The 18,043-nt window shown below is 42.4% G+C and overlaps 1 protein-coding gene across 1 annotated transcript; it reads left to right on the plus strand.

Moving 5' to 3' along the window:
- The first annotated feature begins 667 nt into the window (after window positions 1-667).
- On the plus strand, window positions 668-17,034 carry OSER1 (oxidative stress responsive serine rich 1). Its single transcript, XM_075277078.1, has 4 exons — window positions 668-829; window positions 12,094-12,217; window positions 13,132-13,245; window positions 15,700-17,034. Exons 2-4 carry the CDS (start codon window positions 12,141-12,143, stop codon window positions 16,376-16,378), a joined length of 870 nt encoding a protein of 289 aa, XP_075133179.1. The 5' UTR covers window positions 668-829; window positions 12,094-12,140; the 3' UTR covers window positions 16,379-17,034.
- Window positions 17,035-18,043: the final 1,009 nt, after the last annotated feature.

Consider the following 18,043-nt stretch of genomic DNA (forward strand, 5'->3'; position numbering starts at 1 on the left):
TGCAGCAACGGAGAATTCAGCACAGGGAGCCGTCGAAGCTAAGGGCTGGTCAGAAGAGTTTGGAAGTCATTTTGTGGGAGATTCCAAAGCAAATTTTGTTAAAAATTCTGTCCAGAATCTCCCTCCCATTGTTTCCAAAGTGAGGCAGTGACAGAAGCTTCTTTTTTCTCAACATGCTGAAAAAAGAAGTGTCATTCTCGATTTTGCCCATGGCACAAGACTCAAACTGAATATCCCCATTGTGCCTGAGGGCAGTGTACAAACTCATGGCGGAAAGCTGACCACCACTGCATATTCCACAGGGCCACAATCTGGGGATGAAGCTTAGGCAGAAGACTGCTCTGCATGGATAATGGATGACAAACCCACAACAATATGTGGTAGATTCAACCTGTAATAGCAGGAATGAAAACGAATATAGTAAAGAAATAAAAATACGAAATTGATTTCTTATTTAATTGGCTTTTAATATCAGCAAAAAAATTATTTAAATCGCATCAAGGCAAAGCATGAGAACAGTTCCTGAGTAACTACATTATAATATAAACAGCAACATGGCGCCTAGGCCATGCGTTCCATCTAAGAGCGAGGCCTGACACGCAAGCCAGTCACATGATCTGATACGACGTTGCCTCTGTCGCTCGACGCTCTAGCCTATGTTTTCTCACGTCTCTATAGCTGCAGGCCGATGACGTCATCTGTATCAGGGTTGCAGAGTCACCGTCGGGTGTTCTGAGCAAACAAGGAGTCTTCGAAGAGGTCGCTGCTTAGTGTTCGCCTCACGGAAGTCTCAGAGAAGGTGACCAGAGACAGCGAACGGGTCTTCATGGTAAGACTGCTAAAAGCGCGGGGAGAGTGGGCATGTATAAGGGCCCGAGGTCGTGGTTAATGTGGGTGTGCCTAAGGAGAGTAGAGAGGTGTCCAGTCGGGTGACTGTGTCTGCTGCTGGCCCTTCAGTATAGATCCGCCAGTTGTTTCTTTAGGAGCTCTCAGTAATATTTCCTATAGACACAAGCACAGGACGAGCACCTATGGGAGCTATACCTGTAACCTTATAGACACTGTAAGGAGCCTAGCAGCAGCGGAGGTGTCAGTGGGTGAGCTCTCTCATGCTCATGTGCACCTCACTCCTCTAGTATAGCTGCAGTAGTCTAATGCTCCACACGTCATGTCTAGTCATGTAACATTAAAGTCAGGTGAGTGGTGGCCAAGGTTGACCACTGGAAAGGCTCAGGGCTAGTGGCTTCCTTTACAGTATGAGACAGAGTGCCCACTGTATCTGTGCATGTAACCTAGCAAGTATGCTGGGAGACACTAGGCAACTAGGAGAGTGTTTCCTACCTGTGAGACCTGGAGGTGTTGCCCATAACATCCTGATCACTGCTTTAACTAAAATAGTGGTCAGATTGTTTGGAGTTTTTTTGGGCAACACCTCCATTTGTAATCCACTGTAGTTCTCATACATTAAAGGGATCTTATGTTTCAAACACTTTTTTTTTTCTGAGTAACACTTTGGAATAGCCTTAAGAAAGGCTATTCTTCTCCTCCCTTTCGTTGTCTTCTCCACGCTGCCGTTCACCGGTGAAATCCTGTTTTTTTTGTCGGTATGCAAATGAATTCTCTCACAGCACTGGGGGCAGGCCCCAGCGCTCAAACAGCACTGGGGGTGTCCCTAATTCTGCGAGAGAACTCTCTCCAGCACCGTCTACATCTTCGTCAGCAACGTCGTCTTCTTCCAGTGCAGATTTCAGACTTCTAGGCCACAAGAAAATAGCCGCTTACACAGTATTGTAAGCGGCCATTTTCTCATGGCCTGTGGGCATGCGCAGTCTTCTCTGCCTGAGGCCTAGAAGTCTGAAACCTGCACCGGATGAAGAGGACATTGCTGACGAAGATGGAGGCGGCGCTGGAGAGAGTTCTCGCAGCATTGGGGACGCCCCAATACTGACAAAAAACAGGATTTCTACGGAACAGCGGTGCGGAGAAGATAACGAAAGGTAGGAGAAGAATAGCCTTTCTTAAGGGGGGTGGTTAGCACTGCAGCCTTGCAGCGCTGGAGTCCTGGTGTTCAAGTTCCGCCAAGGGCAAAAAAAAAACATCTGCAAGGAGTTTGTATGCTCTCCTCGTGTTTGCATGGATTTCCATCCCATATTCCAAAGACATACTGATAGGAAAAAATGTACATTGTGAGCTCTATGTGGGGCTCACAATCTACATAAAAAATAGCCTTTCTAAAGGCTATTCTGAGGTGTTGCTCAGGAAAAAAAAGTGTTTGTATGATAGGATCCCTTTAAGACCCAAGATCTGTTTAGAACTGGTGGCATATGCTATCAATTATCTACTCTGTTTAGGCAGTGTCCATGACCAGTCTCTGGTACCCCTGCCTATTCAGAGACTGGGCATGGATATATGAAGATATAAAGCAGAGAGCAGGTTGTACATGTTTTCATTTTCTGTGCTTGCTGCACTGGGTTAGTACCTCCCTTGGACTACGTCTTCTATGCACTTCCTCCTGTTTACAGCTATGGGGGTTAGGGGGCTATTGTTATTTTTATAGGCAGACAAACACTTGGCTACTCATTATATGTCTGTGGAGAGTCAAATAACAAGTGGTTTGTCTGCTGAAAGGATTCATACTCGGCCTTTTCCGTCTCCTGAAGGGCAGCTTTCCCTTCTTATCCAGGAATACAGTGCCTGTCTCACATTTATTAGATGCTGTGTGCCAGTTGCAGTGTGAGGTTAGGTTCACATCTTCATCGCAGTCTTCGTAAATTCTACCAAAAAGTAGTGGAAAAGGAAAGTCCTGCACAGAGGACTTTTCTCTACACCAGTTTCGGTATAAAAATTGCGGACACTCAGTAGGCCCTATTATAGTCTAGGGTAACTACTGGTTTAGCAAATGGCCTCTCCATCGTTCGGATCCCACAGCGGAGTAATGGATCCGAGTAATGGAGAGCCTGGTGCGAACCTTGCCTGAATCTTCAGTTAAAGGGATGACATGACATATATGAGAGACAATTACATAATACAATTCTATTGCTATAAGCAAGTGGGGGTAGACAAAACTACATAGTACCAACTAGCCAGTAGTAGGTAGAAAACAGATGGCCAATAACAGTTACATGAAGTAGGAATGGTCCTGGATAAGAACAACAATATATAATAATGTATGGTGCAGGATGCACCTAACCATAAACAGCAGTGTGACAAAGCCAGGAACCCAGTATCTCTCCTAGGTGGTATAACAATACAGTGTTGCCATCTTACCTACCAACAAGAAAGGAAACGCCCGACGCGTCACACTGCTTTGTCACACTGCTGTTTATGGTTAGGTACATCTTGCACCATATATCCTATTAATATTATAAATGTGAAAGTTTGTGAGTTTGGATGTTTGTGGGTTTGTGTGTTCGGATGTTTGTTAGTCAATCACGCAAAACCCGCTCGACCGATTTGGCTGAAATTTTCCACAAACATAGTTAATACACCCCATTGCGCAATAGGCTACTTTTCGTCACAATAGCGCACATACGTTTTTCCCAGGACCCCCACAAACCCCAAACTCACACCACCATCTCTGCAATCTCACACACTTTGGACCATAGCAAGCCACAAAATTCATATTGCCCTCTACAGCCTCGCCCCTAACCCCACACAATCTCATATATATAGACTTTACCACTTTGCCCCTCACCTTACTGATACTCCCTGAGGTTCTCTTTAACGCTCCGGAGCAGCCATGTTTGCCAACCCCCACCGCTCTGACAATCTGCGACACCGCCCACCCATGTCAATACCCCTAGGCGGTCTAATAAATGCAAAAAAAAAAGTTTAAAAAAGTAAAAAAAATATTAAAAACAAAAAAAAAAAAGGATTAAAAATTCAAATCACCCCCCTTTCCCTAGAACACATATAAAAGTAGTTAAAAACTGTGAAACACATACATGTTAGGTATCCGCGCGTCCTAAATCGCCCGCTCTACAAAGCTATACAAATATTTTTCCTGTTCGGTAAACGCTGTAGCGGGAAAAATGGTCAAAAGTGCCAAACCGCCGTTTTTTCACTGTTTTGATTCTGATAAAAATTTGAATAAAAAGTGATCAAAGCAATAACATTTCCTGAAGATGGTAGAACTACAAAGTACACCCGGCCCCGCAAAAAAAGACGCCCTATGCATCCCCGTACACGGACGTATAAAAAAGTTACGGCTGTCGGAATATGGCAACTTTTCAAAAAAAAATTTTTTAACAGTTTTGGATTTGTTTTTAAGGGGTCAAAATGTAACTAAAACCATATAAATTTGGTATCCCCGGAATCGTAACGAAACACAGAATACAGGGGACATGTCATTTTGGTAGCACAGTGAACGCCGTAAAACCAAAGCCCGTAAGAAAGTCGCAGAAATGCATTTTTTCTTGAAATCCACCCCATTCTGAATTTTTTCCCTGCTTCCCAGTACGTTATACAGAATAATTACTGGTGGCATCATGAAGAAAAATTTGTCCCGCAAAAATTAAGACCTCATATGGCTCTGGGAGCGGAGAAATAAAAAAGTTATGGGGTTTAACAGGAGGGGAGTCAAAAACGAAAATCAAAAAATGCCATCGGCGGGAAAGGGTTAACTTCAAATACTTCTGTCCCAAAGTCACTATGTACAGTTTCTCACAACACCGTATATACAGCAGCTCAAATACAAAGTAACTTCAACACAAAAGTCTCACGTATTCTCTGAATTACAGCAACAACAAGATACAAAGTTACATTTCATATCCCATACCTTATACACAGTACGAAAACCTTACCCGCGCCTGTATATACCCACTCCTACAATCACCGCAGACGAAGTCGCGGGTACCAGCTAGTTATTATATATTGTTGTTCTTATCCAGGACCATTCCTACTTCATGTAACTGTTATTGGCCATCTGTTTTCTACCTATTACTGGCTAGTTGGTACTATGTAGTTTTGTCTACCCCCACTTGCTTATAGCAATAGAATTGTATTATGTAATTGTCTCTCATATATGTCATGTGATTCTACTGTTTTAGTAGGTATTAATAAAATTTATTATGTTTTATTAATCAATTGTGTGGTAGTTTTGTACTGTTGGACATGATTGTATACCCACACATAAGTTTACATTTTTGCCTCTTTTATGTGTTTCAGTTAAAGGGAGTCAGTCTCCTCCCCCAAACATATTTAACTGCTACCGCCATGTTGCACAGCACATTAGTGATCAAAGGAGCAAGTTGCCAGTTATGGATGAATAAACGTGAAAAACAGTGTTACTCACCTCTCCTGTGGTCTGTGTTGCTGTCTTTGGGTCTTCTGACTGACTTCAGGGACTGCTGAGGACTTGTATTGGGCCTCAGGGTCCACAATGGTCACAATGTTGAAAGAAAAAGAAGTAGTCACCCGTAGTAGCCAATCAGAGACCAGTGCTCATTTATCTAAAGCCCTTCAGAATGCAAGCTGAGACCAAATTTGTTGCTATGGCGAGTGCTCCATGTTCCTTTACATTCATTAAAGAGGACCTTTCATCAGATCGGGCACATGCAGTTCTACATACGGCTGGAAAGCTGACAGTGCGCTGAATTCAGCACACTATCGGCTTTCCCGATCTGTGCCTGGTGTAAAGCGCTATCGGTCCCAGGAACGCTGCCTCCCCTCCTGATAATACTCGTCTATGGACAAGCTGTGTGAGCATAGGGAGGGGGCGTTCCTCCCCACTCACACTGTACAGCGCGATAGGCACTGCTGGGCAGAAGGGCGTCCCTGGCTAACTGTCAGAAACGCCCTTCTGACTGTAAAGCGCTACGGTCCCGGGACCGATAGCGCTTTACACCGGGCACAGATCGGGAAAGCCGACGGTGCGCTGAATTCAGCGTACTGTCAGCTTCCCAGCAGTATATAGAACTGCATGTGCCCGATCTGATGAAAGGTCCTCTTTAAGTGCCTTAATTGTACAAGATGTCTCAGATTTTCCTTCTACATCTAGTTTCGTGACCTACTGTATGTCTGGGGCTGTACGTGACAGTGCAGTGTTAATCACCTTTGAACAAAGATTATGTAACCTGGAACTGAACTTCAGACCTTCTTATTGCTTAAATATGGCCTTATTCACCTGTCAAGGTATTGTTGCAACATGTGAATAAGCCCTTACTAGGCACCAGACTCCTTCATCTCACAAACCCCTGCTTGTTGTCATTGAATCTAAACATTTTTATTCAGCATATGAAAACCTGTCCTGATCATGTCAACAGTCTTGTATGCATAGCTTCTATCAATCTCATAACATTGTATCTCTGTTGTTTGGGTCAGTTGGGGAACCACTAAAACAGTGGTAACACAAAGCCTTGATTCTTGGATTGTCAATCAGACATTTTTTTCCCTGAAGGAAGATGCTAAGGTTGCGACCAGTAGTCACCGTGAAATACTAGCCTTGCGGATGGACCACTCTGTTTAAAGCCTGGTTCACCATCTGCGTTCAGTATTCGTTCGGGGAGTCCGTTTGAGCAACCTCTGAACGCAATACCGAACGCATTGATAAGCACTGAGCTGATGAAAGCACACGGACCCCAGACTATAATGGGGTCCGTGTGTTTTCTGCGCAGTGTCCATACGGAACATGTGGAGAGATAAAGACTTCAAGAAATACTTTCCTCTTTCCATCACTCATGCGGACAGCACGTGGAAAACACAAGGACCCTATTATAGTCTGTGAGGTCCGTGTGCTTTCCTAGCTAACCACTTTTTAATGCGTTCGGTATTCCATTCAAGGGGTCCCCAAGCAGATTCCCCGAATGGAATACTAAACGCAGATGTGAATCAGGCCTAATACTGTGGTTAATGCTAAATTATTTCAGAAGAAAAGCGTTTCCTTTTGTCAAGATTTTGTGGTAACTTGGACCGGTTTGACAGCCATACCATGGTGACAGACTCTTTAAATGGTGTTGAAGATGGCCCTGCAAGAGTTTTTAAAAAGTATCATGCACAATTACCGTATTTTTCGGACTATAAGACGCACTTTTTTTCCTCCCAATATGGGAGGAAAATGTGTGTGCGTCTTATAGTCCGAATGCAGCGTGTGCAGCGTCTGTGTCCCGTCTGTGCGAATGAAAAGAAGAGCAGCACGGTGCCTGCCTGCTCTGCCCCTCCTTCCCTGTCTGTGTCGCGTGTTTGCAGGAGCGAGATATGAGAGGCAGGGAAGTAGGGGCGGGCCAGACAGGTGAAGGAAGCGTGGTTTCAAGCTTGCCGAGAAAACCACGCCTCCTTCTCCCGTCTGGCTTGTCCCTCCTTCACTGCCTCTCAGATCTGGCTCCGGCAATGAAACCACACAGACAGGGAAGGAAGGGCGGGCCAAACGGGAGGAGGAGGCGTGGTTTTCCTCGGCAAGCTTGAAACCACGCCTCCTTCACCCGTCTGGCCCGCCCCTACTTCCCTGCCTGTGTGGCTTCATTGCAGAAGCAAGATCTAAGAGGCAGTGAAGGAGGGACGAGCCAGACGGGTGAAAGAGGCGTGTTTTCAAGTTTGCTTAGAAAACCACACCTCCTTCACCCGTCTGGCCCGCCCCTTTTTCTCTTCTTACATAGCTTCACTGCAGGGTGTCTCTTTCCATCCATGGATGAGATTAGATAGAATAGATAGATAGACAGACAGACAGACAGACAGATAGAATGATAGATAGATAGGATAGATTAGATAGATATGTTCAAATCACCCCCATATCCCTACAATACATATAAAACAAAAACATTACTGTGAAACACATACACATTTGGTATCCCTGTGTCCGAAAGCCCCCGGTTCTATTTACATTGGTGAAATATTATATTATTAGGTTATTAAATATTTCACCAATTTTTTTTCCTTAATTTTTTTTTTCCCTATTTTCCTCCTCTAAAACCTTAGTGCGTCTTATAGTCCGAAAAATACGGTATGTATCAAAAAAAAGTCTTGGGGTTTAAGCTGAGAATAGATTTTTGACATCTGGTTCATTAATGTAGATCCCAGTCAGTCAAGCGTTTGGGGTAACAAATCCCCTACTAAAGATGCTGATGTAGGTTTCCCTAATGTTTGAGTATGAGATCTCCAACTTGTCTTCTGATTCCTATGGACAAATACCATCCTCATGCCAAGTCTAATGACTTGGGTAATTGTACAGTATCTAGAAATCTGCATTCAGTGCAAATAAGAGTGTAGACCTTACCAGAAGATGAGCTATATTCTCATCCTTGGCACAGGGATACCAGGCATATCTGCCCAGTGCCACTAATAGACCACTGTTCTTTTAATGAGAAGTTGTAGTGTGTATAGTGTGGTGATATATGACCAGTATAGTAGTAATATACTGTGTCTGACTGGTGGTACCAAAGGCTGTCACCCCTACCGACCACATTACTTCGGAATGAACCCCATCACTTGATAGCTTGACTATCTTGGCTGTCAATATGGCCACCTAGGATGAGCCATTCATATCTGTCAGGGAAATAAGTGGCATGACACCTTGCTAGTGCTGCCGGCAACTTGCTGTAGTGTTTGGCCCCCTAGTGGCATAGCAGTCAGCCCCCACTGCGTGGACATTGATAGTATATTGTAGAGGTATGCTAACGTTGTCTATGATGATACTGCTGCAGGACCATGTGTTTCGAGTTTGGTGAATTACAGTACTAGGGAAGTGGGTGGGATTGAGCCGCCCAGGGGTTCTAAAAGTAAAACTCTGTTTTGCTCTCCAACAAATTGAATAAAAAGTGATCAAAGCGTCAGACAATCCCCAAAATGGTATAAAAGAAAAGTACAACTTGCCCTGCAAAAGAAAAAAAAAGACTTCTTACATAGCTCCATACATGGAAATATAAATAACCTTATGGGAAATCAGGACTGAGTGAAATATATTATTAGTTAGAAAATTTAGAATTTTTGTTATGTTTTACCACCTTAACAAAAGCCTGTGTATATTATCAACCCCATAATTGTACTGACCCACAGAATAGGAGAATACCTCCTTGAAGTGCTGAGCTTGGATATAAAGATGGGTGAAGTGGCAGCAGACCCGTGCGATCGCTGCTCTAGAGGTTACGTCTACTGCGATCAGTGAATACCTTCATGGTACAATAAGACTTTGACACTGACATGGTGGCTACCTATGGTTGACTCTACAAATATTCTACCTTCTGGAGGAGAGTTAATTTGCCTAATACCATCTTAAAACACGAATAAGAAGTTGCTTGGTATGTGGTGAATGACTCTGTAGTATTTCTAGTTACATAACAGTGATTGGGATTACCTAATGAAAGTTGTATGTGTATACAGTGACTCACTAAGCTTCCTGCTATGTATAAAAATGCGAATGCTCCATAGTAGTTAGGCTGGTCTTACATGGCTGTAACAATTTTACGGTCCGCTAGTTGCCGATAAGCAACACAGACTCCGCAGATGCCCGTGAACTGCGGCACTCACCCATAGAGTTCTATGGGCGAGTCCATGCAGTGCCGTAATTTATGGCCGTTATGGATCTGCTCTATAAATTGCGGACCTCAGTTGCGTAAGACCAGCCTTAGAGTCTGTATATGTGACCGTGTGTGTCCTGATGCTATGACTGGGATGGAAAGCTCTGGAACTTCTATCATGCGTTATTTCACTGTTTTCAGATGTCAGAGCATGGACCATTTGTGTTAACATCTAGATCCTGAAAGCTGTACAGGCTTAGTACTTGTCACAACTACAGTTATATCCAGTCTGAACAGTCCTCTGTGATTTAAAAAAAAAATAAAAAATTCAAGCTGCAGAAATCTCTGTCCAGATAAAATGTCTAGACTGTTCAGGCCCGGTTGGCATCTGAGTTTGGGTTTCCATTCTGGAAGTCCGCTCGGGGACGCTCCCAAACGGAAACCTATCCGCATAAAAAAGCGGTTATAGACTATAATGAGGTCCGTGTGGTTTCCACATGAAAAATGCGGTGAGAAAAGCGCCGCTTACAGGACTTTTCTCTCCACATATTTCATGCGAAGAGGGGAAAGGAATGGCCCGAACCCAGATGTGAATCGGGCCTTAGCTTGTTCTCTGTTGGTCAGAGGACTGAGCAGCTGCCTGAGTGTCTATCACTTTGACCAGGGGTGTGGAGTTGGGACAAAAAAATTGTTACTGACTCTGGCTCCAACATAAAATTATTATTTTTAATTTATTTCTCTTACTTACCGTTATATAGAAGGGTCATTCCATGTCAAGTGAATCAATGATTTTTACCTCTAAATTTTTAATTCTTTTGAGATTTTGTTATTTGGTAATAGTGTGTCAGAGAATTCAAAATGTGAAGAAGAAAAAATTCTAGAAATTTTTTTTTTTATTTTTAATTGATTTTCAAAGTTCAGAAAAAGTGCGAATTTCTGTGTTGCCTGCCTTTACATTTCTCCTCATAACTCAGACTAGAAAAACCATAGAGAAACAAAATAAACACCGTTCTACTCAGAACTGTCCAGGCTTTCAGCAGATATGTCACAAGAGTATCTTTGTTAATATTTTACCCATGTGAACGCAAACACAAAATTTTAAAATGCATTTCCAAAAAAACGTTCAATCTAAAAATTTCCAAAAATGCATATGTGCCTGCTATACTCCAAGCCACATCTGTACCAAAATTCAAGTTGGGATCGTAATGGGATCATATTTTAAAATATAACTAATTACAGTGTCAATTCAAAAATCTTGAATTCAGATCTGTTCAGCCTGTGGTCTAAAAGTGTGGGGTCTATATTTACCAAATAATCCAGGATTTTTAGATATTACTGTATTATATTATAGCATAAGCGGTGTTCACACTAACGTTGGTGTCCGCTCAGCATTGTCCATGGTTATTGTCCGTACAAGATTTTAGCAACAGATACTAGCTAGTGTCCTTTGCTAAAATCTTGAACGGACAGTAGCAACGGACACTGCAATCGGACACCAACGGTAGTGTGAACGCCCCCTTATGGGCATGCGCAGGCGGCTCTGCTGTCGGGCGGTCAGCTATGTATGAAAGAGTCGGAGTAGGAGTTGGTTTTGCTTAATGTCTCCACAGACCTGACTCTGACCTTTCAGACAGATCTGTGCATTACATGTTTGGCTATTAAAGGAGGGAACAATTTCCTAAATAGCCTCGTATTTCTTGTGTTTTGAGACCTGTAGAGATCATTGAGGAACTGATAGGTGTCAGAATAGAAGTGGTCGGGGATCAGTAAGGGGAGCATTACAGCATGTATGGTTTTAATACGTTGTGAGTTGTTCATTGCCTAGCAAGTTTTATTTACTGCAGCTTCTCTAATAATAGCCCCCAGTGGTTTCTGAAGCCTGGTCAGCTTTAAAGGAAGTCTGCCATCAGAACCTAGCATATCAACCATGCCCCATGCACAGGTTAGGGCCACCTGAATTAAACAGCACCTTGTGTGTCAATGCCTCTGTTGCTGAGGTATCCCTGTTTTTGCCGCTTTGCAAATCATCTCTTTAGAGAAATGAGGGCATTGCCACTTAAAGGGATTGTCCAGGATAAAATACAAATTCACCTCAACTTGGGAACAATGGCAATACGTTCATTGCTCCAACGAGCTCAATTGCATTTTGATAAAGCTGTAGTACTATTGCTCGTTTACACAAATGGGATCAGAGGACGGACTGGAATGAGCTACTTAGCATAGCCCCTACTCAGTGTACAGCATAGTGCTCCTACTCCATACACTGTATAATAGGCCAACAGGCAGCTGATCATGTTGACCCTAGCTATTAGACGCACAGTGATCTGCTGTTACAGATAGCTCCTAATAAATTCCTAGAAAACCCCTTTAGCTGTGTATGGAGATTGCTTTGTGTCACTGTACTGGGTAATAGTCAGGCAGTAAGAAAGTGCTTGTCTGCTACTGGTTTAAACTAGAAGGATTCACCTCGTGAGACCTCCAGCATCTGTCCTAGGCCAGAACACAGAGACATCTTCATTCCATGCAGCGGCTACATCATATTTCTGTGTATCGCGGCTTTGTTATTATCATTCCATTTTATAACAGATTATGTAGGAAATAGAGATTTCTTTGTTTCACTGACCTCCCTGCTGTTGTGTTGCAGATCTCGGCTGCGGTTCTTGCTTTCACATCTGCCTGCGAGAGTCAGTGATGGAGTCGGAAGCCAAAGATGGTGAGGAGGAAAACCTCCAGAGTGCATTTAAAAAGCTGCGGGTCGACGCTGAGGGGTAAGTTACCGCTTTCCAGCTATCGCCTCTGCGACGGACAGGGTTTAGTCAGTTTTACCCTGGATGCCTCACACAATCTGTGTTCTGTATTGTATCTTAAAACTAAACTCTGCCTGATCTAAAGATGTGGCTGACAAGCACAGAGGAGCTTTGCCTGGATAGAGCTGTAGGTTGTCTTAAAATGAATTCCTGATATACACTACTTTGCTGATTTATGTCCAGAGACAGAAGTGGAGTTGGGGCTGCGGCCATTGGAAGCCATACTGAGAGTAGTTAGGGGTAGGTCACTTCTTAACATCAATGGACAGTATGGAATATGGAACAAGCATTTTTTTCTGTGTATCCCATTGTTTTGTGGTTCACATGTGCTTTGGAGTTTTCTTTTTACCACTATATTCAGAAAAAACTGCAGTGAAAAAAGATGCAAATTTAGAATGATCACGGGACAAAGGTACCTACATTTATTACAAGGGTGGTCCCTCTACCCCACTGTGTCAGTCGGTCATTGTTAGTATTATATCTGTATATTTTGAGTACCGTTTGTAAACCCTCAAAAGTAAAGCACCATGGAATTAATGATGCTATGTAAAAATGATGATACTACTACTAATAATAATTAGCAAAAAGACTCATTAAAATTCACAGATTTAAAACACAAGGACAATGATCCTAGGTAGGTAAAGAATCAAACATATCTGCATCTGAAGTGATCACCCCCTCCTGTGTCTCAGCGTGACTCCTCTCCTCTGACAGCAGGCCAGGGTGACTCCTCTCAGCTACTCTGCATGATATTTATAGGGAAATGGGCAATTTTTAACATAACAAAGGGGAAATCTAAAAAGGATATTTCACACCGTACTTGATGAAATTAGCTGTAGTAGAGATTTTAACTTGTTTTTTTTTTTGTGTTGCAGATGCACAGCATCATTGTGTGGAGCTGACAGCTCTAGTTCAAGATCGTGTGGAAGAGCGACCCTTGAAGATGCGAAACCTAAAGTGTTAGGTTCTCTAAAGGAAAGCTGGCATGGGTAAGGCTTCATTAAGCTGAGTAATAGGTGACTACTGCCTGTATATCTCCTGTTTATATGTTGTATAAAACTGGAGGTACAGCTTATTGAAGTGACAATTCCACCTTTGGCAAATGCTACAGCTACTGCATTGGGTACAGTTGTACAGAAACAGACCATCTCTGGCAATGCTTAGAGCTTTGCTTGTGGGAACTTTATAGCCTTTTTTCTATTAAAAGGAAGTTAGTTAGGTTTGTAATATATTACAAAAATCTTCGCACATTTGTATAAAAAAAATAAAAATGAAAGTTGCTCTTTAACGGCTGACCTTTCCACAACAGTCCCTTGGTGTTTTGTGAGTGTGTATTAAGCATAATTCTGTGTACCTAGCTCATCATGCTGTATAGTGAATCTGTTGCTTTGTTTCTTGTTTTTTTTTTTTTTTTCCCCATAGAAGAAATGGCAGTGTAGATGATTTTTATCACTTGGTTAAAGGGGTGTTGCCATCCCACCCATTTGTAGCATATCCAGAGAAGGTCACTAAACCTTTTTAATGTCTGTGAAATGGAGGTCAGGTCCCCCGTTCTAGTTAGAGATGTGGTTTCCAGAGGTGGGAGCTGCATCTATCACATTTTTTCTGGCAAATCTGTGGATATGCAATAAATTTGTTAGTTGTAAATGCCTATTTAAACTACATATAAATTGACACCTGGTGTAAAAAGATAGCTGAGTTACCTATGCATGTAATATGTATAGTACTGGACAGGATTTTTAGGCAGGCGCAAAAAGTAACACTTTCAAAAATAAAAGTGTTAATAGTTTATTTTTGGCAATTAGCAAAATGAAGTGAATGTGCAAAAGACAAATCTAAATCGCGTCAATATTTGGTACAACCACCCCTTGGAGTAGGAGTTCTGGAAGTGATGATATGGCTCCCACAGAGCCCTGATCTAAACATCATTTGTCAATCTTGAGAGACAGGATATGAGCAAGCCTAAAGATCTGTAGTTAGTTCTGCAAAATGTTTGGAACAACCTCCCTGCTGAGTTCCTTCAAAAACTGTGTACAAGTTTTCCTAGAAGAAAATGATTTGAAGGCAAAGGGTGGCACACCAAATATTGATGTGATTTACACTCTTCTATTTTGAAGCATTTTTACTTTGCAGCATTTTTCCATGCCTACATAAAACCTTTACACAGCACTGTATAATATTTTTTTTTATAAGTTTATTATTTTATATATATTTATTAATATATATATATTTATTTATATATATTTTGGCCGGGTTACTTGTAGCTTTTATTAGCACCGTTTTGCGGGCTGATGACTCATGCTCTGTTCTTTCTCTGCATATTGCTTTCACTTGCTGAGCCCTGAAAAGAGCTAGTATAGTTTCTTGATCAATAAAACTGTTAATGTTGTCTGTAAATCCAGAGTTAACTGTGCAGCTCACAATAAGTGGAGGGGAGAGGAGATGGAAAGGGGGAGGGATTGGGGTGTGCAGCTGAACTCCTGAGATGGGAAAACATTTTGTTTCAGATTTTGCTTCAGTTTTTTTGAGCCAAAGCCAATAATGACTACAAAGATAATGAGAAATCTATACGGTAGTAAGTACTTACACTTCTATCTTCTGCACAATCCATTCCTTGCTTTAACTCAAAAAAACACATCCAAGTCTGCAACAAATAAAGCTGCTTTTCCGCAATGTGGGGCCTTTAGCTGTTGCGGTAATCTTGCCTGTGTGCAAACACAGTCTCTGTCAGAAATTTGTACTCTGCTTCACAGCATATTGATTTTATTGCTGTTTTATGTACTTTGTTAAATACATGCTGTATGGTCCATATATAAACGCATAGTATCTTAGGAAAGGAATGGCTGTAGATGCCCTTTGAGTTTCGTCAGTGTTTTACTATAATCCAGCTTTGCCGACTAGTGTGACTGTGATAAGAACACAAATCTACACAGTGTTTGGCCAAAACAAACGTGTAATTTGTTGGCAGTGCTGATACATAGTATGAATAGCTGCATATTGGTATAATCCTGAGGTGATGGAGTAGAATGAGGTCAGTTCGCGAACTGGGAAATCTTTTTAACTGTTTCATGGCCACAAATGCTATTGTTGTTATAAAAACTGTGGAATTTTTCTGCAGTTTTGTGTTTGCCAGGTTTGAATCATTACGTTTCCAGACTGGTGAACAGGTGTCCATTGGTACACTGTGGACAGAGAGGCTGCTCTTGCGATCTACACCCTGTTACAGTTCTCCAATGCAATAATTATTTTATTATAGATGATCTGTTGGTACTGTGTAGTGGGGAAGAACTCAAGAAAAAAAATGATCCAGTCTATTAGCTTACAGTGTACTGTTTTATTATTGTGCCCAATGTTTGCCTAGAATACAATACATTTTAAGTGATATACGAGGCGGGTGTTCAAGTGTCTGTGTACATCTATTTATTTATAATCTTTGTTTGCAGATCCTCAAGAAAAACCACAAGAGGAGCTGGAAGAACACCACGAAGACGACGTTCTAAATCCCCCGTTCTTCACCCCCCAAAGTTTACACACTGCAGCACAAAGACCACGTGCAGCTCCCAACTAAAGCACAAGAGCCTTTGTGATGCCGTGGAAGGAGGGGCCTCTGGCAGCCGTCCAGCTGTCAGTGACCCGTCCGGCACTACCATCAATGGCTACAAGAGATTTGGCCTTGACACTTCACGGTTATCCACATCAGAGACTACATCCCAAATGGGCAAGACGGATTCTTCTATTCCTCTGGAGCCCAGTGGAAATGCAAAGACCAGCCTTCCTTCAGATTTTCACTCAGTATCTAAGCTCAGCACGGCTGCGAAATGTACTTGCAATGGTAGTGATTGTCAGTGCGACAACTGGCAAAACATGGAAGTGTATTCGTTTTCTGGTTTGCGGGACATGCTTACAGAATGTGAGAAGACGGTGAAGGAGGACTACCCTCAGTCTTTACAAAACCGAACTCAAACTGCGGGCAATGGTTCCTCCGGATCTCCCCGCTCCTGCTCGGAACAGGCTAGAGCATCAGTGGATGATGTAACCATAGAAGACCTCGCCGGATACATGGAATACTACCTGTATATTCCAAAGAAGATGTCGCACATGGCCGAGATGATGTACACCTGACGTCAGACCTTGAGGCATGGGTTAAATGTAATCGCATGTAGGTTGTCCATGAGAAATCTTTCTGACCACCTAATCTCCACTTGTCCCAACTATGTGTACAATAAATCTCATCTTTGCGTTATGCACATATTTTGATGACTTCTAAGGCCCCAATAAAATTACCAGCAATTGTGCCACTTAAATGATGATATGGCTGTTCGCTGGATTGAAGTGTCACCGTGTGCGTCATTGGTAGCCGTAGCCCTGAGTCAGTGGCCACATTCAGTATGTCACTAGCTTATCATGTAGTTGCATGGATGCGGCTGTTTACATATACTGCTGAATTATAAGGGTGGGGGAGGGGGGTTGTCCAGCAATGATCAAAAAATTCTTCCTACAGAATTGGGAGGGTGGGGTTGAACTGGAAGGATTCATTACCATGGGAAATCCTTATGTTCATTGCAGTGTTACATGAATGTTGGTCACGTTAGGTGAACATTTTGTGTGTTTAACAATAGAGGAAGTAGACTCTGGATTGTGAAGTGAGAACGGCTTCTATTAAGCTAGAGCGTTGCCCCCGTTGCAGTGATTGTTCCAGCCAATGTAATGAAATGTTCTGGAGCTTGAAGCTAAGGCTCAGTAGATTAATGTTGGCTAATAAACATTCATTGAAATGATGTTGGTGTAATTTGTCTCTTCCATTTGTATGAATGAGTAACGTGTGGATGATGAAAAGTATGTGCCCCCTCCTTTAGTTTTATTAGGGTATCCTTATTTATTCAACTTCATCCCATATACAAGAACTATGCTACTCTTGCAACATATTCATGAAGTTTGTATGTTGTCACCATGTATGTGTGAGTTTTCTTCATTCTTTACCATTTCTTCCCACATTTAAAACAAAAAACATACAACTAGTTTAACCCATTAGTGCACCGTGATGTACCTTTCTGTTATACGGACATTCATTGGAGTCATTATTTAATGTGGCACCTGAGCAGTTAGCCAGAAGAGGGGAGCGCTCTCCATCCCATTACATATAGTGGATATGGAAATTATTCAGACCCCTGTTTCATAAACAAAAAAAGATAGATATTATTGCACATTTATTAAAAAAGAACTGAAATATGACATGGTCATAAGTATTCAGACCCTTTGCTCAGCATTGAGTATTTGCACCCTTTCGAGCTAGTACAGCCATGACTCTTCTTGGGAATGATGCAACAAGTTTTTCACATCTGGATTTGGGGATCCTCTGCCATTCTTCCTTTGCAGATCCTCTCCAGTTCTGTCAGGTTGGATGGTGAATGTTGATGGGCAGCCATTTTCAGGTCTCTCCAGAGATGCTCAATTGGGGTGAAGTGAGGGCTCTGGCTGGGCGAGTCAAAAATGGTCACAGAGTTATTCCGAAGCCGCTCCTTTTAGCTGTGTGCTTCTGTCATTGTCTTGTTGGAAGGTGAACTTTCGGCCCAGTCTGAGGTCCAGAGCACTCTGGAAGAGGTTTTCTTTCAGGATATCTCTGTATTTGGCCGCATTCATCTTTCCTTCCATTGCAACTAGTCCTGTCCATGCAGCTGAAAAACACCCCATAGCATGATGCTGCCACCGCCATGTTTCACTGTTGGGATTGTATTGGGCAGGTGATGAGCAGTGCCTGGTTTTCTCCACACATACCGCTTAGAATTA

Source organism: Leptodactylus fuscus, chromosome 6, assembly GCF_031893055.1.
Source record: "Leptodactylus fuscus isolate aLepFus1 chromosome 6, aLepFus1.hap2, whole genome shotgun sequence".
NCBI classification, from domain to species: Eukaryota; Metazoa; Chordata; class Amphibia; order Anura; family Leptodactylidae; genus Leptodactylus; species Leptodactylus fuscus.

Bases quoted from the DNA above. Each gene is read 5' to 3' on its own strand.
- OSER1 (XM_075277078.1), top strand. From the start codon at position 12,141: ATGGAGTCGGAAGCCAAAGATGGTGAGGAGGAAAACCTCCAGAGTGCA. The intron at 12,218-13,131 runs GTAAGTTACCGC...TTTGTGTTGCAG, and splicing joins CTGCGGGTCGACGCTGAGGG to ATGCACAGCATCATTGTGTG. The intron at 13,246-15,699 runs GTAAGGCTTCAT...CTTTGTTTGCAG, and splicing joins CTAAAGGAAAGCTGGCATGG to ATCCTCAAGAAAAACCACAA.